We start from the raw sequence: 26,283 nt of genomic DNA, 5'->3' as shown, positions 1-26,283 counted from the left end.
GCCAACCTGATGAACATCAGTGAATATGGTACAGAATGATACGCTATTTGATCAAGTTTCTTTTAATGTTCATTGTAGAATAAGTCAAAGAGCAGTTTAAGGTTGAATAGGTTTCAGGCATCAGGAAATGGAAAGAAAATTAAATACTGCATAGTACCTATGCACGACAAAGATCCACACCATATAAGGAGAACTATTTTAATGGACCTTCACAGTCAGTTGACCTAAATGCTGTTGAAAGGAGGCCTGTAACCTGCTAACATCTATGAATGGGGAATGTGCAGACAGAACTAGTCATGCAAAGGCTACAGAAAAACCCTTTGCACACACAAAGTAAAAACATACTGTTACTAAAAGAAGATTTGTTTTTCATCATAGGATTTGAAGTATTTTGTTAGTCAGCATTACATGATGCCTCCTTAGCTTTATTTTAGACAAGATGCAAATAACATGGGGAGCTGGGTCAAATGCATCTATACTGTGCATGCATGCATGTTAGAGTCAATAATGCATGAGAAAGGCAGCAACTCTGGAAGTGAGCTGGAAACGCATTGTCCTCCCCCCCTACAGGAGAGAAATTCAAGGCACTGCAGTCCCCTGCCCTCAAGATGGAACAGCTTTCACACTTTCCAAGCTGTATTGTTATCAATGACTGACCTCATTGATCACTGACCCTTTCACTGTCTGCAGAAACATGCCGGTCATTACCTCTGCAACACGGATGCAGCGCTGAGCCACCCAACGAGAACGAGCTCTGTTTCAGGAGCCAGCGACTCAGACAGGAGCCCAGAGAGCATGAAATACTGCGATCAACTACCTGCACCCTTCCAGTCCCCCCAGCATGCTAACGCCCCCTGTTCCTTTCCCCACCCCTGGAAGCATAAAATCTCTCTTTACTGACAGGCAGCCAAGTCCGGTGTCAATCAAGAGAATCAGATTCAGGGGAGGAATGCAGAAGTTGCTGGAGCTTGCATCACCTGCAGCACGGATCAATGCCGCGAGCATCACTGGCGCGTTTCTGCAGAGGCCAGAACCCAGGCGATTAATAATGTACAAAGGTCTGATTAAAGGAACTGAAGGAGCTCTTTGCTGGGTAAACAAAGATCTATAGATTAAAAGGGAAGAAAGGTTAAGCATCATTTTAGTGACCCGAAAAGGGGAAAAGAACAACTCCTAACATCTCCCCACCCCCCCCCGCTCCTGGCCAACAACAGACAAACACACCTCCATTCTTCTTTGGTAACAGTCGCTTGCTGCCCTGACAGGGTCAATAAATTGATCGGGGCACCTGATGCAGGCATGGGACAGACTAATCCAATACACTGCTATCTGGCGATGAGAATAATCAGCTAAGATAAATGGAGGGGAGGCAGCAGCATATCTCTGCCTCTCCTCCTCCCTTGCCGCAGTGATGATGGAGACCCAGGGCAGCGGGAGATGATTTAAGACTGCCGCCCTCAGCACGGCCAGCCTCTCAGACACCATCGCTGCACCGCTCCCTGCACTTGCACAATGGCACAGCGCAGCACCGCTAGGCTTTCAGCCGGCTGACGGGCTGGACTGAGGTTCTGAAGGCTCTCAAATACAGTCAACAGCTCTTTCAAACTAATTCCGTCTGTTTTCTGTTCTCCAAGCCTCGCTCTTCCACGAGACTCTTCCCCATTTATATGGAATTCTGTCTTCTAAAAGGCAATGAAGTTCCTGCTAATGTCATCAGACAAGTCCATATCAATATTCATCCATCCATCCATTTTCTAACTGATTCATTCAATTTAGGGTCACGGGGGGAGCCAGAGCCTATCCTGGCAAGAAACAGGGACAAGGCAGGTTACACCTCAGATGGGACTTCAGTCCATCACAGTCTGTTTGAACGTGCCTTGCTTTTAATTCAATGGCAGTACCTACACCTCTAAGAAAGGCCTTGCAGTCCTTAAGTGAAACATTGCAAACTGGCTAATTTCAACCGTTCTCATTTTTTAACTCCGAAAGAGTTAAAGGTTTTTTTCTTTACTTCGAATCAGTAGAGCTTTCAGCAAAACAAAGTCTTTGTTGGCATTCTGGGCAATTCATATGGAATACATGATGTAATATAACGTAATTATACAACACACATATATGTTACATTGCTTTTTTCTCAACGTCTTTGTTTTCATTTAGCTCAACTGAAGCGTATTTCCATCTGTCTTGTTTTGAGAGGCGGGTGGGGGGGGGGGCAGTTATGCTTCAAAACAGCTGCCTATTTCATAACGAGAGACTTCTGTTCAGCGGTGGTGCTGGGCGCCAAACATGGCAAACTAATTTCGATTCGTCTGCTGGGCTAGGAGTGTTTGGGAGGGAATCTAAGGGAAAGATCGGAGCAGCTCGGTGGCTCAGGAAGCATGCGCAAGGGGATTAGATGCTTCTTCAAAAAACGAGTTCAAAAGTTCCTATAAGAGGCATGTTCTTGCTCGTACATAACAAGGGGAGAGGCTGGCTTGGGCTGTCCACAAAGCTGTTAACTTAGGACCAAAACACATGGCAGAGACAGCTAGCAAACAGACCCCAGCAAAGGCATCTGGTCACAATCACATAAATAGACACAGCTATATTTCTCTGCTGAGTTATGACAGACCCTGTCACAGTTTATAGCTTAAGTGATGACATCACAGGGGGAGAGCTCTTGTGTGGTTTTTGGAGCGGCGATCCACAATTAAGCCCAGCATATGGGTGCAGAATTTGTTTAAGTGTAGTATGCGTCAGTGCAGCATGCTACAGTGGTACTGTAAGTATCAACAGCTGTAGTGCAACAGAGAGGTGCTGAAAAATTACCCTAATATATTAGTATGTGTTGCCACACGGTCATAAAAATGTACTTCTTTCGACTTAGTTCAGTACTAGACTTTCAAGATGTCCGCGATAATTCATGCTAGGTGTGTGTCATCATTTCTTTTTTATATCACCGAAACCCAACTGGAAAAAACAAAACTTTGCCTAGCAGTTGTCTCTCTTTTGTTTCTCCCCACTGTGGGTGACATCAGGCAGACTATCTTTGTCACCCAGATTTACTGTATCGCTAACCTCTAAACAAGATGTGTTGGAGACAAAGCTGGAAACATGAGGCTCCGTCATACAGTTAACTTGTTAAGTTATACAGCAAGGGGGTTTAAAACAGGACACCAGTATGAAAGTTTGAGAGCAGAGGAAAAAAAAACTTCTGTCAGAGGGGCTAGAGATTACTGTGTGATAAAGCCTTATTTACAACCCCACAGAGGGCAAAACAGCTGCCCGATTGCATCTGCAGTCTTCTCTTCTCTCCCAGTGCTTTCAAAGGCCTCCACTATAGACAGCTTTAAAACTGTAGAAAGTTCTTTCCTGCTAGTTTGTTAGTGTAACCAATGAGGTCTAATTAATGGTGATACTGACCAAATCAGTAAGTTATTTTGAGGCGTCCAGATGAGCATGCCTTGCTTTTAATTCGAGTATTTTAAAAATATAAAGGTTTGCATTTATTTCTTGATGTTTTTGTTTTTTAAAATAAAGCAAAAATGTTACAGTTTTAAGTTACATTGTATTTTAATAAGGACATTTGATGTATATATTGTTTTGTAACTTAGCGATTAATATTCTACCTAAATTCTGTCTGGGATTTATATCTTTTTGATGGTGTTTAATGTCCATCATTGGTGAATGGATGTTCTACTGGAAACGATTGAGAGCCAAAAACACCTCGGCAATGAAACATCTTTTAACTTTCAGTTATGTGCCTTAACTTGTCAAGTGATTAAATTAGGCACAGATGGTTGCCAATTGGCCAACCTGACTATTGACAGCTCCCCGCTATGCTCACCAACTGCAGGGTTTGGGTAGTAAATCAATCGCAGGTCACCCCACTGAACAGGAGGGGCACGCAGTGTGGCTTTTTAACTCTCCGGTAAATCAGCATTTAATAGGGGCAATATATTTAAAATGGAAGGGACAGTAAGAAATCTAATCCTGCCCCTGAGACACAGCTCCCCTTATGGGACGAAAAAAATTGTCCAGTTCTGTCTAAACACAGCTTATCTACCAGAGTGATGACAAGTGATGAGTTTAGGGGCAGCTGAAGACCTAGATGAAATACAACCGAAATGGTACAAAAATGAAAGCCAAATGAATGAATGCACTGTTTGCCACATTTGTTCCTGTATTTTTCTCTTTTAGAATCGGCAGCTTATTTTTCTGATACACCCACCCAGTTAAGAACTTCCAGCTGAGTGTTCTTTCACATGTTTCACAAGATTCTTTCACAAGAATGAGCATGTGGTCACAGGCAACACAGGGGCAGTGCTCACCTACAACAACGCGAACCAGCAGGAGCCTTCCACTAATCCCACTCCACTGTCTTTAAGCTTTCACTGTAGAATCCAGGTCTGGGTTAGTGAGTGACATGACCAGGGCTCGAACCCATGATGCTTGGAGAATAGAGCTCAACCCTTATTTCAACTTATCTTTACCAGCTAAATGACTCAGGAGGCCCTCTCCCTTTCTATATTCATTATGAAAACACGTGACTAAATGACTGTCCTATGTTTTTCTGGCAGTGTGATTCATTTGGTGCTGTTGAGTTTAATATGACTGCTGGCCATAGGCAGCTGTATACTGAACCCAAGAATAAAAAGAAGGCACAATACATTCTGTGTTTACATTTGGATGGCAGAATGACACATATTGCCAGTTTGTTTTCTAGTAAATAACTGGGAATTTCTTGCCATTTCAAAGGCCATTTCAAAAGTGACAACACTTGATGAAACTTGATGGCAAACTCCAAAAAGGCTGATATACAACAAGAACAGAACTGTTGGACCTGTACTCACTTCTCCAGACCACCCTGCACCTGTACTGTTACATGACAAGGCTGGATTCTGGTAGTGCATTGCACCTCTAAGAAATTGTCCAGGTCTGCAGGACAGCATATGTCTCAAAACGGTGTGGCTGTATTTGAGAACCTCTCATTTGTACTTTGAGCTGGAGTGAAAGACTAAAAGTTTTCCACAAAAAAACAAAGCCAAGGCAATGTAAAATCAGATATAGCTTCCTGCTTTTAGAGAGTACGCAAAAGCAGACGGGCTCTCAGAAGTTACAAAGTTCAGTGACGCAGAGGGTGGCTCTGTGTGTATTCAAAGGATGTCACCACCAGGGGTTCACTGACCATCTTTCATACATTGTCGGGATCAAACATAACCCCCCTCCTTTTCTGTACATTTACATGTGCGCAAACATATTCTGGTTTTAAACTAAACTATCAGACCTCTTTACGTTGTAAAGAATGCCTGCGGGCATCCTGACTGCAGCTGTACTTATCCGGCATGAACCAGCTTTACTCACAGAACACTCCGGGAGCCGCATGGCAGTAAATTAGACAACAACTCAACAGCCAAAAAACAATGAGAAAAGGCTAAAGGAGACTGTCTTGTGAACACAGACACAGCAGGAGCTCAGTGGCTAGCTTTCATATTTGAGAAGGTCCACAGAAAACATGTTTAGATTTCTTCCACAAAGATGCTTTACAGGCACGCTTGATCAAACTCTGCACAGCAAAATCAGTTGAACTGGTCTGAGATGAGATACATGCCACCATGCTGTGGCTTCTGTAGGAGGACTGTTGTGGTGAAGGACAGAACAAAGAGCCCTGTGAAATGAATATCGGACATTTCACACTCCACCCTAAATTTAAGATAAGCAAAGTATTCATCTTGGTTGGGGAACAGATGCTTCGTCTTGAAAAAAGTTTGGCGACCTTCTAAGGGTTAAGTTCACAAACGCATTCCATAAAAAACAGATCCAGTTTGATTTTCCCACAAGAAGATTTGATCATAAAAGACACTAAAAGCACTCAGACGAAGGCGGCTGTAGAGGCTCCTATCTTTTCTAAGCTCGTGGCCTTCAGATTTGCTTTGGTAAAGACATGAACACAAAACAAAACCAGGGGTTCAGGTGAAGTGAGGAGGCTTGTGTTCCATGCTAGCGACAGTGAGAAGAGGGCAGGGGGGAGGGGGGGGGTGGGGGGGGGGTGCAGGGAGACAGTAAGGTTGAAAAGTGCCCACCTGTGGCTGCTGAGGAATATTTACAAAGCTGGGGTCTCGTGGGCCGACGCTCACAAACCTCTGGGCAGGGGAGGTGCTGGGTGTGGAGTAGGCTGTGAAGGGAAGGCACACATGCATTGAGGAGACAGAACAGAAGAGCAAAACACAGAAAAACCGCACACTAAGTAAAGGCGTATCTGCCGCCCAAAAGACACCACACTGCTGTGTTCCAGTTCCCCCTCTTGGTGGATACATTTTCTTGAGTGCCTTCATACTACATCGTCATAAAATTCAAGGTTGAACAGGTTAACATCTACAGTACTTACTAGTCAGTAGGCTTCACCTGGAGCAGGGCTACTTTTCCACTTTACAATTTTTAATCACCAGCTGTTAATTATCTCAGCTTGGTGCCACAGCAGGGGAAGGTGTTAAGATTAAAACACCGGATTTTATGTTTTTATTGTATCAATTCTCACAACGATTAAAACCGGAGAGGGAATTCAAAGAGCACTAACAGCAGCACCGTTGTTTGAAGAGTAGCATTTCTACAAATCTACTTTGGTGATAAAAGGCATGACTGGGTTTACAATTACAGCCAAAGTGGGATTGCGTGGAGGACTGGAGCACCTGTTGTGCCCTAACAGGTGAAGATGCTGGACACAGACTGCCCTGTTCTTGGTTGGACCTGTAAATAAACTGCTAGAGAGCTAGCTTTCAAAGTCAAAGTCAAGTTCAAAATCAAATATGTACATGCATTCTGTCATAAAAATAGGGTGTGGAAGAAGCACTGGCTTTGAAAGTAAGAGACTAGAGGACATAAGTATACAAAGGATTTTATAGGAATGGCAACATTGGTTTTACAGGCAGGAGCATCTGCAATGTTGCTTGAAACAGTTTCTGTCTTGAAGACTCAGAACCACCTAATTCTCTTCTTCCTGGCTTGCCCCCTGAAATGTGGCCTTCCAAAACCCTTTTTTACAAATCCAATTGCTGCATCCCAGAATAGAATGAGGACAGATAAACAAGAGCCTTCTGGTTTCCCAGTCTGCCTAGATTCCCCAGACATGCAGGGAATGATCCCAACAAGCTGACGTGACCATGCTTCTAATTCCAAGAGAATGTGGTGTCTAGGGTTCAGGTTCAATCCCGGATATATCTCTCCATTTATTTTTTAATGCTGGAACAAGCTGGATTTTCCCACCCATGTGCATCCCTCCAGTCAGTCCTTGGGCAAGATCACAGCCTTGGCATGACCAGTCAGTAATGTCTAAGACACATGGTTCTCCTCACAATGTGACTGACAAGCTGAACTTACTAGGTGTCCCAGTGGAGACTTTCCATTTTCTAATGTTTTTGTTTTTAAAAATTGAACATATGTTTTCATTAATTAGAGATGAGCTGCCGACAAAAGAAAAGTGACTGTTACAATAAAAATATCTGACACTGGCTGTAGCAGAAATGATCAGTACACAGCACCAAATTGACATCCAACTTTGATGCAAGCTGCAACGAAGCAAAAATGGAAATACTATAATCCTCAAAAGCCTACAACTGTACTAAGCATCCAACATTGTGTCACAATTTGTCATTTTTTAAGAAAGAAAGATATTCTCAAGGGCAGGCTGGCATTCTCACTAAAATATTATTTGAAAGAGCAACTTGTGAAACAAATTATATGTTTCAAAACAGTAAGCAGGGAAAAAAAACCAGCATGCTCTCGGTGAAACTGTGTCCACATGGCTCTGTCTGGACACAGCTATTGAGTCCCACAACAATTAACACCTCCTGAACTCTTTCACCACGTGTTACAAAACAACACAAGGAAGTTAGAACACCACACAAATTCCTCAGGATTAAGAGTCCCAGGGGAGAGTGATATAAATCTCTGGGCTCATAACTGACCATTTGACAGAAGTCCCCAGTGCAGGCACTCTTGTTGTACCCCATTCTCTCCTGTTCTCCCAGCTGCATACTATAAGTGAAAACCTGCATTGCTGGGGGGATATCCACTGCAATGAACTACCGCCCTTTCCAGGGGAAGACTCAAGTGATCTTTGGCTGCTCAGTGGTCAGCTCAGTCGGCTCAGCTATGGTAACCAGGATGAGCTCTGACCTCAGAAGACATTGTACTATCTTCTCTGTGTGTAATGCTTCTCTTCCTTGTTGTATTGTTATATTGGACAGGGCTGTAAAACAAGTTTTCCCCATAACAGAGGATAATAGAGCCTGAACTGTATTGAACCGTATTGTATGCAGGGTCCAGACACCGATCCCTGATGCTGTGCCACTGGGATGGATACTCACTGGGAGACGTAGGGGAGTTGGCTCCTCCTTCGGTGGACGTGGAGGGGGGTTTAGAGTCTGGCACTGGCAGGGGCACAGGCCTGGCCATTGGCGGAGGGGGCGGGGGTGGCAACATGGGCGTAGGAAGGAATGGGTTGTGCACCTTGCCTTGGCTGCTTCCATTGGGCTGTTCCATTGCGAGAAGAGAAAGAAAAATGATTAATGGTGCCATGACATAAAACAGCCCAAGGCTGGACACCCACAATTATTTTTCTTAAATTTTACCCCAAAACCCCCCCAACACCAATTTGGGTTCTCTATTCCATCCCTCATAGTGCAGATGAAGATGACACGCATGCATCCTGTGAAACATATCATATCCTGGCTCCTGTCATTCAACTGCTACAGCATCAGCAGCACAGCTGTGCAGACTGATACCACAGCATGCAGCTGTCCACTTGACCACTGGCGGTGCTGTCCCGAAGCAAGCCCGGGACAAACTGGACATTGTGGGGCCATGATGGTTCCTGGCAAGCAAGGTGTTGCTTTGGTGGCATTCAGGCCCCTGTATTTTTTTATATCTGGTCAACAGGGCCCAATGTGCATTTTCAGCAGATCCCTTTAGTGGTTTAGCCGTTTGGCTCTCAGAAAGGTGTTGAAGGACCAGGAACACTATGATAGGCCACGCAGTGATCCACGGCACTGCAGCACATAAGAGTACAGATCAGCCAGGAATCCTTGTAACTTTAATGCAGCTTTAGATCTTTCTACAAACATAACTGTGGATGCCAAAGGAAAAAAGTAAAATAATGCAAAAATACACAAACTGTTATGTCCCTTTCCTAGATTTTCATATCACTAGATTCTCATATTGAGGCTAAATGTGCAATGCTACTTTGATGATAAACACTACTACATCTTGTTTTCTTTGTAAAAAGCAGATATAGTAAGTTCACAGAGGTTTCTGAGACATAGTAGTAGAGCCCACACAAACGTCTGCACAAAAACTAAATGCATTTGTGAAACAGGATCAGCAATTTCTTTATCTTGGTCATGAACAATTCTGCTGCTGTACGCAGTTTCCTGTTCATATTCTGTTACCAAAACAGCACATTTGTTCCAAACTATCAGGTCTGCAATACACAGGTCATTTCATATTGGTGAGGCTCATATGTAGATATAGATAGGCAGACTGATGGATATAGACATATATAGGTAGTTCTACATCTTTGTGTGTATACACCAAGAGAATGACAAATAGATTCGGGATAAAATGAGCAGATGAATATTAAGAATTTAAAACCCTGCTCTGTATTGATTCAGTGTCTAGACACAAATATATCAACTAACTGCAGATATCACACAGGACCTGTGTGTGTGTGTGTGTGTGTGTGTGTGTGTGTGTGTGTGTGTGTGTGTGTGTTCACATACAGTTTTAAGTGCTTACTCATTTACTGAATTCTGAACTTGGGTGTTTTTTTAAGCAAGTAAGTTAGCTATTTTAAACTACCAATGAGGAGGAATAATTCTGTGTTACGTTTTTTCGTGTGTGTGAGGGAAAGGCAGTTTAAGGAAAGCATACAGGACAGACAGAAGACATGCAGAGAGGCAGGTGGGTAGCCAACAAGGCGCAGACTCAGACTAAAGGACTCCGATGCTTAGACGGACATTTCGAAATGAGAACGAAAACACAGAAACATAGCGAGGAATTAAAAACGCATGGAGGAAGAGAGAATGTAAAATGCTCATTCTTACATTAAGGAACCCCACCTGTCCAGCTTGCTGACCACTGTCAGGGCAGACAAGTTGGACAAACTCCTTCAGGGTCTCCTGGGGGTGGTAGCGGATGGCTGGGTGGGAGAAGTAGGGGCCGGGTTGCTGAATGATTGGCGACGTCGGGAAATGGAGAGTTGACGGCGTGGCGTGTGGACTCGCTGGAAGAGATGGAGAAAGACAGCGGTTAGTGGTGCTGGGGCTCACTCCCAGCGCACAGGAGCGCTCACACGGACAGGCAATACCTCACAAAGCTGAGGACAAGACAGGAGCTATGGAAAATGAGCCCAGACAAGACAGCACAACATGAGGAAGAACACAAGTGGTCCAAATGTGTGATTCAATCCCACAATGCACCTGGCGACAGTTCTACAAACCTTATGAGGCCCATGCAACTGGACAGACAACCGGAGAGATTTACTACCCTTTACCCCAGGAGAAAGCTAACTCCCGTTAACTTCACTGCATTACAGGATCTAATTAACAAGAACAGAATCAAATACTTAATATCTGAAGTTGTTTGCTGAAGCCTTGTATCTGTATTCACCTAATACCCATTCATACCCAATTCATATTAATACCCTGTACATCAAAGAAATTGGAGGATGAAGGTGGACTGAAGCATTTGGTTTCCCAAACTACCCTAGAAAAGAATGTGACAGGTAAACTTCTGTAATCTATAGCCTATAACTTGGACTTTTGCTAGAAAAACATACTGCTGTAATTTGATTAAGACAATAATTGTCGTCCTCCAACCCTAAAAAAGTGATTATCAAGAAACCCATGCAAAGAAATCTCCCTTCCAAGCCATCGGGTGACTCAGATCCAACTTGGATCTGATCAGTCTGGGTCCAGCCCTCTCCAAAGAGTCTCAGCGGAAAAGCTGGCCTGCGGGGGGGCTAGCTTTGTATAAAGGAAACGGTCATATTTTCTGCATTGCTCCTATGCATTTGGAGATCAGTTCATTGTTACTGTGGGCCCACCCTCCTCCCAAACTAATACAAACGAAAATAAGCATAATTTTGGATACTAATCAAATGAGCTTTTAAATTAAATTAATGGGTACAATTAGCAAAGGAAACGTCAGAGGAAACTTCAGCTGCGTACCAACAGTAGATGGAATAATGGAGGTATAGGACTACTCCAGTCCTTTTTAGTAATACACCTGGGATAAGAAGGGCTGCGGCAAAATTTTACACAGAGGCAATATTCCCCAAATACACCTCCAAGAGATGTCAACCTGTCTTTTTTCATTTTGACTTACAACTTACAACAATGATTTGCCAATTTCTGATGAAATCAAATGACAAATATTTAGCACACCTCTTCAAGCTACAGCAAATCTCCAAAATCTCCACAGCGGGTTTCTGAACTACAGGTATGTCCAGTCTGAAAGCACAAGGAGCCTCTTCCCCCTGAGTATCTGTCAACCGTATCTGCAAAAAAAAGTTCTTAGAATAGATTTGCATCTCTTGTACTGTTTATAGAAAACTTATGTCCGTCTTTCTATCTGATCTTTTTTGTTTGGAATTATTTAGAACTACGATACTGTCACGGACGTCCAAAGGGACTAACCGTGGGGAGCAGGAGAGCGGAAAAAGACCCATATGCGTAGCGGCGAGACGGGAAAAAGGCCCGGGCTCATTATTGCAAAGAGTTCAGGAATACCGTATAGAAACCTATGCCCTCAGGGAGCGGACGTGGGGCGCCCTGGTGCTAGGCGGGTCTCAGGACATCCGAACATCAATGCTGAGCCAGGACAGAGTGCAAGACCCGGAAATATATAGCCCAAGGAAGAGAGGGACAGGAAGGACAGCAGACCGGAAACTAGGGACAGGACAGAGAAGGAGCGCCCTCTGGCTGCAGAGGGCGTGACAGATACTTGCCGAAAAGGTTTATTATTAGGAAAATCTTGACGGAACAACTGAAAGTTCATACAGTACAGGTACATCCAAATGATCCCAGCTCCCGTTTTGACAACAGACAGGGTTCATCGGTGTAGGCAAAGAACGTAAAAGAGCTACAACATGTGCAAATCTGTATGGAAAAGCAGAACAATTCCAAATAAAAGTTAGGAAAGGATTAATTAAAGGAAATGTCCTCTTCTTAATTACAATGACCCCGGACAGATCAAAGTTATGCATTTGTCCAACATAAATGTTGCTCGTCAAACGTATCAGTCAGATGTCTTATCTATACTATAGTACCACTGAGTGCATCCGACTGAAACATCATCTGGTGAGGTTCTTTCCTGTGTCAGAGACTTAGCTGAGAGTAAACCAATACTCATACAGGAGTAGTGACCTCATACTGTCTGTAGTGGCTTCGTTGGGAATTGTCATATTAAAACTGAGTACACTCATGCTGAAAGGGAAATAAATCAGTCAGTATATGTGTAAGATGCTTTAAGTTAAGATTTCTACATTCATGAAATTCGTCAAAAAATTTATATTTCTCAAATTTAGCTTCTGGTAAATTATAATGGCCTGCTTGACTCAGGATTAGCTGCACTTAAGTAGTGGATGAAGTCTGTCCCCTCCTGCGTGTATGGCAGAGGGAATCACTGGGCTGTATGGTATGTAAGAAATTATTAGGAGTAAGTCTTTAGTGGTATAAAAAAGCGTACACCAGATCTGGTTATGTTCCTTCATTGGATTTCAGAAAGCAAAAACTCAAAAAGTGAGGAGGCTCAAGTAAAGACGCTGGTACAAAATGTTCAGGTCATCATTTTTTTTTCTCCAGCTGATATAAAACCGATACACTCCAGCAACGGATAATGAATTGATATTGCAGATCCTACCTCCGTGCAGCGTTTGTGTGAGATTGACAGCCTTTTAATGGATTGAGGCTTATCAAGTATTTAATTGTAAACGGCACAATCTAATTACGCCGTTCTTAATAGAGGTAATATTCGGTTATTGGTTATTAGTATAATGCCCAAGACGCGAGGCCCGGGTCCTTAAACTGTGATATATTGCAGTGGAGTTAATAAGAGCCTGCGTTTCCATTTCCAATATCGGTGTTGTGCTTTCTTTCAGGGGAGATGGTAAGCTGATACTACATAAACATTGTTAAAGCCACAGCTCTTTGCTACAGTAATTCACTTAGCTTTGCTGTGATTTATGGCTCTGTCAATAGGGGGTGGCTGGAAACCCTGGATGCTCAGGCTGCTATGCAGGCACCGTATTTACAGTAATAATAGAATGGATGGGATTTTTTTTTGCCCACTCTTTTCTTGTCCTGTCTTTTGTCTGGAGTCAGGAATGTGAACTTCAGCCAGAGAGGGGGAGCACCAGTCACCGACAGGGGGAGGGCCAAGCCCAGCACCCAGACTCTCCTATTGAATTCTGGCCCAGTCTGGGTGCCTTAGAGCAAAGAAGAAAAGTATGGAGAGCTGTCCTGTAGCCGGGTCAGCCCAGAATCAAACAACTGGAGCCGGGCCACTCAGTCAATCTGCCACAACAGCCCCGCTGCGCGATAATCTATCGCCATCTCACAATTACACTGCGTCTTTCAGCGAGCTCCCATTCCCCAGCAGCTCACACTTTAGGCCAAACTAAACCCTCAAAAAGGCAATAAACAGAGGTAGCCTCCCCCGTGGCCTGGAAAAGCAGCAGCCATCTTGGACCGGCACACTCACCACACAACAGTTTGAGGAATGAAACAGGAAATTAAGTTCTTTTTATTTTTCCTTAGAACTCGACAGGGTTGAGGGAAGTCACAGCCAAAATATTTTTATTGGTCTGTGCTTAATGCAGCCCTAACAACATGTCGCATAGACAATAATTTGAGATAATATCACCAAAGCCATATTACAGCCATTTAAGGCACCAGCAGAGTTATATCCGTTTCTACAAGGAATGAAGGCAAGAGTTTAATAACAGTGCCTGCTTTCCTTCAATTGTGTTTATATTTGTGGTTTACACAAATCTTAATTCACTTGCTGAATACAACGTGTAGGTTTTATCTTTTCCAGATCAGATAAAACTGGACAGGAGTTTACCAGCTCAGCAGATGTTAACTGGCCATACTAGCAATGTTATGCATTAAAAGTCTGAAAAATAGCATACTGTACATACTGTATGCACCCAATACATAACAACAGAATTTACTTTGCCTAATTTTTAATGTCTTCAGTCTATCTTTTTCATTCGTGACAGAACACTTTTTCCATGTTTCTTTAATTGATAAGGCCGCGTCTGCACCAGCAATAAAGACATACTGTAGGCTGTTAGACGTGACTCCTTCACAACACTTTCACAGTTTGGCAGTAAGACGAATTCACGTTGTGAGTTAATCCCGAGGAACCTAGTGTTGCCAGAACAGGTAGTGTGCAGGTGGACTGGGATGGACAAAGTCAAAAGACGAAAAGATAGAAGATTAAATCTATAGTAAAGATGAATATTGTATTTAACCAGAAATGTAATTCATTAGGGGATGGCTACCATCTACTGGCATAAATTTTATTATGTTTATTAGGAAATGCAATTGTTTTTTTTTTTGTTTTAATTCAGGGTTAACAATGACTTGACATACCGTCTTTTTCTCACACTGAGCTTTGACTGAATTGAGAAGGGGTTCTAACTGTAGATCCATAAGTCTCTATATCAGACACAAAGGCAACTTGTGTTGGTGGAAAATTTCTGTTCCTCAAGAGACAGAAAGAGAGTCAAGATGATTGAAGCCTCTCTTCAAAGGTTGGGTCGCAGTGAAAACATTTTCCTTTTGTCGCACTTCCTTTGTTTTGAACTGGCAGTGCACATGCCCGCGGCAGTGAGGTCTGACGTCTGTGACCATGTGTGCCCCAAAAACTTCAGTCAGAGGCCTTGCATAAATCAGGGTAATAAAGCTGATAGGAGTGTCACCCCCTTGTAGCCTGTTCTCATTTGATCTCAGAAGCTAAGCAAAGTTGGGCCTGAACAGAACTGGAATGGAAATCCTCCAGAGAAAAGAGTTGCTGTAGGTAGTGTTGGGGGACCAGTAGGTTGTACTATTCCACCAGGAGCAAAACTTTTCTGAAACAAGAGGTGGTGCCCTTCAGAAGAGGTGCTAAAAGGGGTGTCCTAGGTAGTTGTTCACTTACGACACTATGACACTTTCAGTAGGAATAGGGGTGTAACCCAAGTCGTGGCTCAATATCAGTCTAGGATTACACAATCTGGACTTCTTATAGCAGAAAAAAACATTCAGCATGTTGCATTTCAACTATTTGTGTTCATTTTTACTAGGTTGTGAACTGGTTGGTTCCATACAAGGGTAAGAATCACCCTCCCGTGCATTTCTTATCAGTGAGGAAATCTCACAATACCTGAACGGCTCATAACTAATAAACACAGCAACGCTGCCCTCGGGTTATATAGGGAGATGTGACATGGGAGAGTTCAAACATAAACAACAGAACCTGCTCGCCTCAGGGCCTCGTTTACCTCACAACTGTTACTTCAAGTGTTCAAGTTCAAGAACCAGTACAAAAAGATACCAGAACCATGAGACACAACGACAGAAGCAGCACTCGCCGACAGCACTGCGAGGCCACAGGTGCAAGACAAGAGAGCTGAGGACACACTGGCTGACCTGCCCAAACCACACAGTGCCTAACCAGCTCTCAAATACCATTAGGGGCCATCACAATCAAACTGACTAGTGACACAGCCCTGAACAAACCAGCGATGTTGAGACTGTAGCACTCATCCTTAGATCTCAACAATCACCTTTAAAGGCTGAGCCACTTTGAAGATAGCAACAGAATTACTTATGACTGTAGAGTATTATCCCGTATATTTTCTCAGAGTTTTTTAAATCTATTTGACCTTTTTTTTTGTTATATTCATAAAGACTTTATTATAGCTAGCTATTATCATTTTGCAAATTGTTCTATGGTCCTCTGGGGTGTGCATTATGAGAGTATATTTCTTTGGTAGTTAAACCAGCTAGGGTCTTAAAATCTCAACACAGCACAGTGATACAGTATCCCAGAGCAGCACACACCCTGCTGAGCCATTCTGCTTGAACAGCTAATAGCACTGGGTCCACTAGGGTGGCTCTGCAGTGTAAGTACTGCAGTGCAGAGAAGCACACAGAAACACCAGCCCCACTTTAGATGTGAATGACTGAGTGACTAGGATCTCTACAATCTGCTAAATGGGTAATTCCTGAAATTCCAGTAGAAAAGCTTAAATATTTCAAGGCCCGACTACTTACGGTCCAGCACCGATGAACAGCAGTACCTCTTCTACTAAGCAATTATTAAGCAATTCTCTGACTTATAAGTCAGTCTGTCATACAGACAGTCAGACTTACTTTGCCAGTTTAGTACTGAACTGGTGGAGCTGCCTGTCACACTTCATGATGACATCTCCCACCTGACTGTCACAGCACAGCCTACCAGCTTCAGCAATATGGGTACATAGCTTGTTCCATACTCCCCCCACCCTTTGTGTAAAGACACCCACCCAGTTCTGATTAGCACATTTCTTCCAGCCATTTCTAGAAAGAAATCTAGTGTATCTAGTTCCATGCTTCTACAACCCCTTGTATAAAAAGTGCCTATTGTTCTTAGTTTTAATTCCACTTCACTGTCATTTCTACCTGTGTACTTTAAGTTTGGTTATTTATCTAAAGACCAGGACGTTTCAATGTATTTCTCACCCTAAGCAGAAATCGAGAAATATTAATGTAAACCATGAAACAGGTGCTCTGTGATTCAATTAAAAACTTCTCTGGAAACAGACAAGGCTGACAAAAATCCAGAATCCAGCACTGAGAAAACTACGAGAAAACAGTGGAAACAAGAAGTGTGCACAGTATGAACACAAAAGACCAATACAAGCTCTAAAGCTCTAAAGCTTGTCTAAATCTCTACTGCTGAAGCGTCCAGTTTTCTTAACGCTTCCCACTGCTGATCAATCGTGAACACCCAAGGCGAGACAATCAGTCGGGCTCAGATCCCCTAATACAGTATGTGATCAAAACAGATGGGATATCAAAGCCGCCTTTCCAGGGAGTTGCAGAGACTCCCTTCCTATGAAGCAGAACTACTTCTATCCCCACAGGAATCTTTAACAAGTGCTTTTCTCCTTGTCACTCTGCTCAGGAGAGAGACACACCTTGGGACCTGTCAGAGGGGGGGAAAGTGAACCCCACACACACTGGGGCACCCACTATGGGTTTAATAGGGCTGTTAGTCAGGAGTTTACGGCGTAATTATTGGGTGTTACATGAAATTCAACTGTGGTGTGGCAGCTCTTTATGAGAGGCTCCCAGTGGGTGGCCTGCTCGTTAATCTGAGACCAACGAGCAGCTTTGACAAGAGATATGTAAATGATAATGACGTCTGAAGAGGCTGTTTTAGACAGCTGGCTGGAGCTGCCTAGCTTTTCCATTGTGGCCCGTCTGTATGAGGGCAGCATGGCTCATATAAAAGGTCCAGGATTAGTTCCACTTTGCAAATCTTGTTGGTTCACTGCTTCATGCCTTACTGCCAGGCTTCCTGAAGAAGATATAAGGTACCCTGGTGGCTATGCTTAAAAAAACAAAACCTCTTTTTCTGCTAGCAAATATGTTGTCAGGACCAGGTGCAAACAGGTGTATTCTCTCATCCACAATTAGGTATCAATTGGATGAGAGAATATTTTTTCCTTGAAATTTGAAATAAAGCAGACAAATTAAGTTGGGATTTTTCATTCCACAGAGTACAACTGAAGCTCACTGAAGTATTTCTTCTGAAACACCACGCCACCTGCAACACAGTGCCTCCCATTGCAACACAGAGGCATTGCAGCCCATCAGCACCGATTCCTGTTGTGTGGCTTTTGTTAGTCTGTAGTACAGTAGTTAGTCCTGGTGTGGCTGATCAGCACCGATACAGTACTAACCTCACTTGACAGACACAATCACATCATTCCTGATGGTAACAGCTTCATGCATGTTAATGTAAACAAATCTTTGCAAGGCAACCCTTTAAAGTTCTATAGTGGTGATTTTGTGAAGGATTTATACATATATACTGCATACAGACTTGGAAATGCAATGCAAATTAAATTAAGCAACATACTGTGCAGTAAGGTTAATTTTCGGAAGATACACATCTGTTGTATTGGATTCTGTATTGCTCTGAGGAAGAAATGATAATCAGATTGATTACACCTTCTTTGTTGCCGAATAAAGTTGTGTGAGCAGCACTATTTTGTATCCGTTGGAGCAGGCGAGAGACACAAATCAAACTGCATTCACAAATGCCACTGTAGGCTGTGTGTGCATCAGTGAGTGAGCAAGAGCTCCTCAATGGCAGTGACCATCAGGGAGCATTAGCACACACGCCAAACAGTTCTGCCTTTTCTATTTGTTTTGTTCTGGGATTTCTACCACATGCGATTTGGGGAGTGAAAACAGGGGGCAGGCTCCTCATAGGGGCACACACAATTTGGCAGATGTGCTGTTTCGTCTAACTATCCTCGATCCATAGCTCAGGATGAGTGTGTCAGCGCTTGACCTTCGGTACTGATCCACTCCTAGTCCAGCTGCATCCTCACACCGGCAGCACAACTGGCAGGAGTTGTAGTCAATTGCCCCGGGCCTTGTAACTGGAAGGTTGTGGGGTTGAAATTGCAGGTGGGTCACAGGTGCAGCTGTTACACCTTGGAGCAGTATGGACATGGGTACTAATGCAACTTCTTTTGAATAAAAATGTCAGACAAGCAATAAAAGTGTCAGACAACTAAATAACAGCAACCCGCAGATACATACTGTAAGCACTTTGCTAAAGGGATATAAGGTGATAAAAAATACAGTCAATCTCAATGATACAGAATGCTGCTATATTACTGTGCGAGTTTTACTGATCGGAAAGATCTCTCAGTGTCACAAGGCTGAAACCTCCCTCAGTGTATCTCAATAGAGAAGAAAATCTCTTTTGTAAGAACTCTCTTTTTTATGGACGACACATAACATCCCAGTTTGCGAGTGATACAACTGACATTAGCTAATCCTGCAAGCCCCAGCTTTACCTATCTGGGTCAAAATGTTACGAGATAAGCAGGGTTTAATCTTCCAAATGTGTACCTTCTCAGCTTAATATGCTCTTTGCACAGCAGATGGATGGGAGAGCCAGTGTGGGCCAGCTCATTTCAACATTGCGATCTGGTCATCAAGCCCTGCAATTTTATGTAGACTCGGCATAATTAATATTAGACGGAGCTTATTTGCAAGCTTTTTATCAAAAAAAAAAGTAATGGTTAATATAAAATTACAAGTGGACTTCCAGGAGGGATGAAAAATGGGAAAAAAGACATGTGTTGTCTAAATTCGTCATTAAGCTTTTCTCCTTCCCGGGAAATGTTTGGATAAACATCAATGTTGTCAGTGACATTTTGGGGGCTGCTGAATAAAGTTAAAAACTCTGTTTTGAGTGCTGACTTGTGCCCACAGTCAAAGCTCAGTATGGTGCTTAGGTGTCTGAGACTGGGAATTTTCGCCAGTGCACAACAGCCTGTGAGTAACTGCATTGGGTGGCTTCAAAGGTACTGTAACCAAAGGTACCTGCAACTGACCCAAAGTAAAGACACAATGTTTTCAGCTCTACTGTTAGCAGAGTGACAAAAAGCAGAAGTTCATGTATGTTTCAGATGAGCTGTTTATAGAGTCTTTATATGATCAATGCCCAATGGTTGACTGTTGTTATTTGTATATTTCTTTGTTGCTCCAGAGCACTGTGGCAAAGAGTTGGATATCATTATAAATGATTGATCAATCTGCCCTATGCTAGCTGAACTGGAGACGCAAGACTCCAAAATATCCTGTATTAAAAGAGAAAACTAATTGCCGGAATTGAAAAATAAATAACACTGTACTTTTTCACAGAGAAAACAAAAGCCTAGCATTATAGCCTTTTGTAGCATTACTGTATATCGAACTATATTTAACTGGTAATTATTTGTTTTTTTGTAACAATTCTGAGATTTATTTTAAAAGAAGGTTTTGGAATAAAATACTGTAGGCCTTACATGTACAGTAACTTCTATGACATGAAAAAGACTTTATAAAGGCATGACGTACACTGTCAGTCAAGAGGTGGTGTGACATACATATGCTGGACATCCACTGAAACTGATCAGGAGGACTGTGATGAGTATGTTAGTCTATGTGGAGCCAGTCAGGAGCTTCCCTATCTGCTCCTGTGTTGCACATATCCAGCCAGGAATGGCAGCTTCAATTCAACTAGACTCATTCCATGAAACTTGTTTTGAATAATATAAGTCATTCATACTATGACTGCTAATTTACACAGTTGTACCTCAGATTGCAAGAGGTGATTACAAACATGGCTTGTACTGTTTTTAAGTTCCTGGTAAAATAAAGAAGTAAACAAAAAATCCTTATTGGGTTCAGTTGAGGAACCAACCCCACATGCTGATCAATAAAGAAAGAAAATAAAAGCCGCAAAGACATCCATATAACCAAAATCATTCTTACATCCAAATTCAGAGAGTCTGCTGCGTTAACAGAAACCACAGGAACAAACGATACCTTTACAGATCAGGCTCAAAGCTGGCAGTACAGTAAACAACAGGTCTAGGCAGGAACACAAACCTGTGAGCTACAGTACGTGTGTTTTTTAGAAATGCCAGCATTCCAGAGTGAATGTACAGTATACTACCACACTGATACCACACAAGCATTGAGATACACAAAAGAGGAAGCTTTTTTTAGATGAAATAACTAAAAACGAGCAGGCCTTTCCAGTCTCACTGGCTTTTTAGTTCTGCTCTGTCTTCTGTTGTCACTCATCAAGCCGCCATTTTCTAAAACCATTGGCTTTTGCAATGAAATGTTTTCAGTCAAGCGAAGCTATTTATACTTACCTAAACCACAGAGGAAAGCGAAACAAAAATGGAAAGCCCCCGTAGAAAATAAGCCTTTCCAGACCTTGGACGATATACATACCTACTGCATATACTGTATCCGGGCACCTGCCATTGTTTAATGAGCATCAATGGTAATGGTACAATTTGGGGATTTTTGCAACAGCATATCTTCTATGTCTGGCCCTGCGTGGTGTACAAGGCCAAGCTGCCAAGTTAGCAGGTATGGTTTTGTTTGTTCCACTCTGTGCTTCGCATTGTGCTGCAGCTACTGAATATTACCTCTGCAGGGTGTCCAGGCTGCTCAGCTTAACATGGCAGGGCTCTGTACTGTATATGTTTGCAAACACTGCATTGCATTAGGAGACAGCTCACAGAATGGCGCTGGGCTCTGGGACCGAACTTGTCCCACCAAGGCGACTGCGTATTTTCTGACCAGCCGGGTGGGCCAGGCCCACAGAGGACCCGTGATACTGGGGGGGGTCACAGAGGTTTTGGGATGGCGGGTGGTGGGGTTGGAGCTGCTCGGAAGACCTCACCTCTGGGTCCTGTAATGACAGGCCGATGATGGTGTGTAAATGCCGTTCTGGGGGAGGTGGTCTGCGAAGGCACGGGACTGCTGAAACCAGACTTCTCTGACTTCTTTAATGTAGTAGGCGATGGCATTCCTGGCAAGAATGATTGATAAGTGCAATTTAATAATGCAAGGTCATGGAGAGACAGGCTGTGCAATGTGAGAGAGTGGGGTTCTGAGAGAGGGGCGGAGGAGGTGGGGGGATGGAGTGAGAGTGGGACAGCAGGGCAGAGAGGGGGCTTAGCTGAAGGTGGGGCCCAGCGGATGGTCAGTCTGTGGTCAGTTTACTTTCGAGTGACGGGATAAGAACAAAAACAAAAAATAACAGTTATCGTACTGCTGAAGCTTCTGTGGTTCGCATAGCGAATCACAAAAAATGTCTGGCAATGTTTAACGCATAAAAAAGTTAGATGTATATGAAAGAATCTGTATCTTGAGCAGCTTCTAATTTATCTTTGAACTTTTTTGTCCTGCCAGTGGAGTTTCTTCATATGAGTGAGGCAAAAGCCTATTGTGTCCAAGGTTGTGAAATTAGGGCTCTGAAAAGGGCTACAGTGATTCACGAAGGAGTGCCAAATCGGTCTTTATCGCAAGCACTGAGCCACATGTGTCTGACATGAGTAAAATATGAACTTTAGCACTCTTAACTGGAAACAATAAAACAAAATGAATCAGAGAATTGATTTTGCAGTTGTGTGTAATTTATTGTATCACTGTCTTTTGTTTGGAAAAAGAAAATAAATGAAAAGCTGGTACACAAATATGAACACCAGCAGAAGCATACTGTCCCATTTATTTGCCAATGCTTTCCTTGCATATGTAGGAAATAACTGAGATAGTGAAAAGATTTCCTAAGTTTTAGACTGTGATATAAAATGAAGATTGAATAAATATTCTGTTGATACAGTAGTCATACACATTCTTATTATCTGTACTTGAAAGTGAAGCTAAAAACAGGTGCACTCAGTTTCTGGAATGATTAAATACCTAACATATAACATGTAATGTGGACATCTGTTTTACAGAAAGCATTTTTATTTTAAATGGACGCAGCTTCATGACATACGGATTGGCAGTAACTTCAAATTACTCCAGTTCTCTTAAGTAGTACTGAAGATTTGACAATTAAATATTTTATGGAAGTTAATTAAGTGACTTGCCTCATTCAATTTTCCAAGCTGATCAAGAACACTTTTTAAAGCTGGTGGTGTGTGGAAACAGGTTAGTGCTCTAAAGCTTGATTGATAGTACATTTGTATGGACAGGTCTCTGTCAAGACCTCAAAATCTATCCTGACTAGGATACAAGGACTTTATGGGTTTGACCATCAGGCTCAGCAAAAGACAAGTGTTATTTTTGTCAGGATTTACCCTGTTCATATGGGATTAAATGCTTTGTACACCTTGACAAAGTACTTTTTTAAAGTTTTGGTTCAGGTATGGTACAACCATACCTGAATATAGTTATGTATTCTTTTGACTACATAATTTCACTTGCAAGAGCATCATCTAAAGCCTGTTTGATGCTTCTATGATGTGTGAGTTTCTCAGTATTGTATGATAAGGACGGCTAACTGTACAGGATATGCGTAATGGACTTGTGAAACTCAAGACATATTTTACACATTTTACTGTTACTGTTAACATAGGAAAAAGAAGTGCTCAAGGATACTGCGTATTATTAATACTATTATTAAATGGGTGAAAAACAGAACTGATTTTTTAAAATACTCAGCATTTCTTCCTTGTAACTAAAAAAATATAGGGAAAAAACTAAAGAAAAAACTGACCACAAGCCCAACGTCATCCATGTGCTGATGTAGTTGAAGTAAGTGAAAATGAGGGAATTTGGTAGTGAGGGGGGAGGAGCAGAGAGAGGTTATGGCAGAGAGACAGGTTAGGCAATGCAAAAGCAAACAGCATCATTCACAGTCTATGGTGCTCTGGCTGCTTTACAGTAAGTAACATAATTCCAACACTCTCTACATGGGTTAATAACAGGAGAAAGTCAGTAAGGCATGCAAGAAAATGTCATCAGGATGTGCATCCCAGGCTGTTTTTTTCAACTTACAGCTTCTTCTTGAAGAAAAAAATGCCATTGACATTCCCAGGAATGTCAACTTGTTTAATGAATGTAACATTGACCAGGACAATCATTTAGCGCCATTCACTGCCCCTAAACTGCCCTGTTAGGCTGCTTATGGTCTGAAACAGACTCAGTGACTTATGCAGCCACTTACACAGTGAATCCATCCCAGTAGGGGTTATCATTTTGGTATTGGAGGATACTTGAACAATGGAGCTAAATGATGGCTGTGCACCATAAAAATCACTTCCCCAAATAAAACAAAAGTCGCATATTCACAGAACCCCCAACCCCCCTTCCCAACCATCCTCACTGGAAAGGTTATAAAAGATGCGTGCATTCCTGCATTCCGAAAAGCATGCACCACTCTCTGAAGCTGAAGGCTTGTTTTGCAAGCGCCAGTGGAATCCGAGATTCTCGGTCATGTGTGGGAGTTCTGAATGTCTGTGTGTGTTTCATGTGGGAGCCTGCACGTGTCAGTGCGCCTTGCAGATGTGTGGAGAAGTGAGGGTGTCAATGTTTTGGCATCTGAAGTCCCGTTCCTTGGCCTTGCCTCCAGTTGCAGACTCCAACCCCGCAACTCTCATTGAACCAGCAAACACAACGCTGCTGATGGAGTGCATCCAAGCAACTAAGGGATGGAAGATCTCTGCAGCTTTTCAGAAAGGACTTTGCACTGAAGACGTCTAGAGAAAGATGTCAGACTGTCTTGGCTGAGATTGCTGGCAGCAGCAGCAGAACAGTAACCTTTCTTAACATTAAGTGATTTGGAAATGGGATGAAGATGGGGTATTGGAGGTACTGGGGACAGGATTGAAAACAACACAAAATATTAATAATTCACTCACTCCCGAATGCTAATAAAACGGAAGCACAGTCATTTATTTACCACATTCTGTGAGCTTCATAGTTAACGAGAAGCACATGGACAGCTTCTGTTTAATGAGATAGCCCAGGTACCCGATAATTCTGAGATCCACTCTAGACTCCTCCTGCTGGATGCTTATCCTTTTGGGACTGCAAGTCTTCCACATAACAGATTTATGTCCACCAGAAAATACTCATACAGTCATTCTGGATGTGATTGAAAATGCAGCCTTAGTGAAAGCTGTGTTCCATCTTATTCCTTCCCTTTCAGTGCCCAGTCGTCACAGCAAACCGCCTTTCCTAATGATCAGAATGAAACATCTGGGGAAACCCACACTGGCCACATATGAAAGGACATTTTCAATGGTGATGAATGACAACATGAAGAGACCTGCTCAATCTCTGGGAACTGTTTCCCCAAAACTATGCAGCCCTTCTTGTTAGGGAAAACCGGAGAAGCCATCAATCAGAGTCATTTAGAGCTTTGTATATAAAGTGGAAATCATTGCATAACAAAACTGGGACATTTTTCATCTTTTTTGACACATGGTTGACTGAAAATAAGGGTGTTAACCTGCAGGCAAATTTAGATCTCTAAAAGACAAATGACCCTTCAGTTGTTGTCTCTAAGCATTTTATGAAGGACAACGCAGGTGTAGTTAAACATACTATGACCCAGACTCCATAGTGCCAACTTCATAATTAACTTACTGTATATACGTAACAGTAACAGAATTACCCATGGCTTCTTACAGTTACTAATAATGTTGCAACTGCTATCTTAAGATGAAACACCGGAGACACTTTCCCACGACCCTGTTAAATGAAGATATTTTTCTCCAGGGCAAAGCAAATACACTGCAGGACTGTTTAGACGGGATTCTTTAGGAAAGCCTCTCATCTCTTGTTTTCTCACTCAGTGACTTCAGAGGATCTGTTTCTGAATCTCCACAGGACTTCAGCTACTAAAATCTGTCAAGAAGACCATAAGGATACTTTAGCTTTCAGTTCAGACCATATCAGGTTACTGGTAGAGCCTAAAGACCTAAGCGGAGTTTCACATGAGATGAAGTTGTTCTCGTCAGGAACAATATAATTATTTTAGGATCATTCCCTCAGGTGTTGCACAGCAACCCCTATTGATCATGTAGTTGGTTCTGAAACGAGGAGATCACAGGCAGCTCTGTGCTCTACACTTTATGTCTTTAGTCTTTAGCCCTCAACTGAGAAGATTATGAAAGGAATTTATTTCAGTACTTAAAATCCTAATAGGTATTGAATAATCCTACATTAGGGATTGCCTCAAATTTAACAATGAACCTATAATTTGGGTAGGAAATAAAGAGTGCCTTTATTTCTGACAAGAGACACTGCTTTACACTTACAGCTGTTGTCAGGAACATATTGCTTTGCAGGTGCATGTTGCCATTCGGTTACCAACTGGGAGCCCTTGTAGAGGTCCAATGTAAGGACATCATACAGTACATCCCTGTGTAGATGCTCCGATTAAAACACAACTTTGTCCTATCTGTCATGCAAAAATCCAATGTTTTCAATTGTTTAGGCAGACCAGACTTTATCCAACAGACAGCTGTTATCAAAGGTTAAATTTACTTCAAGCCTTATTGTGTGTAAACAAGTTCTCAAAACCAAAATTGATCATAATCCCTTGAGTATTTTTTTCTCAAAATGTCAAGATCAGGCAAAATAAAGAATTTTCTAAGGAAAAGAAAGAGTTAAACATCCTGTATCCAAGTGGTTTCTTATTTCATCGGGAAACAATGATCATAAAGAACTTGTG

At 42.5% G+C, this 26,283-nt stretch overlaps 1 protein-coding gene across 13 annotated transcripts in view; it reads right to left on the bottom strand.

The window, feature by feature from the left end:
* Nucleotides 1-26,283, bottom strand: part of nfia (nuclear factor I/A) — a 303,922-nt gene that overhangs the window by 27,561 nt on the left and 250,078 nt on the right. For 7 of the 13 annotated variants that reach the window (XM_088599111.1, XM_088599110.1, XM_088599115.1 and 4 more), the window contains 4 exons: nucleotides 21,496-21,624; nucleotides 10,080-10,258; nucleotides 8,346-8,511; nucleotides 6,063-6,154 (listed from right to left, as the gene is read on the bottom strand). In XM_088599111.1, coding sequence (XP_088455237.1) covers nucleotides 6,063-6,154; nucleotides 8,346-8,511; nucleotides 10,080-10,258; nucleotides 21,496-21,624 — 566 coding nt within the window. The remainder of the gene's footprint in view (nucleotides 1-6,062; nucleotides 6,155-8,345; nucleotides 8,512-10,079; nucleotides 10,259-21,495; nucleotides 21,625-26,283) is intronic. The other 6 variants (XM_088599119.1, XM_088599120.1, XM_088599121.1 and 3 more) reach the window with 3 other exon arrangements.

The sequence above is a fragment of the Lepisosteus platostomus genome, chromosome 11, assembly GCF_059453375.1.
Source record: "Lepisosteus platostomus isolate fLepPlt1 chromosome 11, fLepPlt1.hap1, whole genome shotgun sequence".
Classification (NCBI taxonomy): Eukaryota; Metazoa; Chordata; class Actinopteri; order Semionotiformes; family Lepisosteidae; genus Lepisosteus; species Lepisosteus platostomus.
Note: the sequence above shows the minus strand (reverse complement) of the source record. Positions and strands in the feature narration are given on the sequence as shown.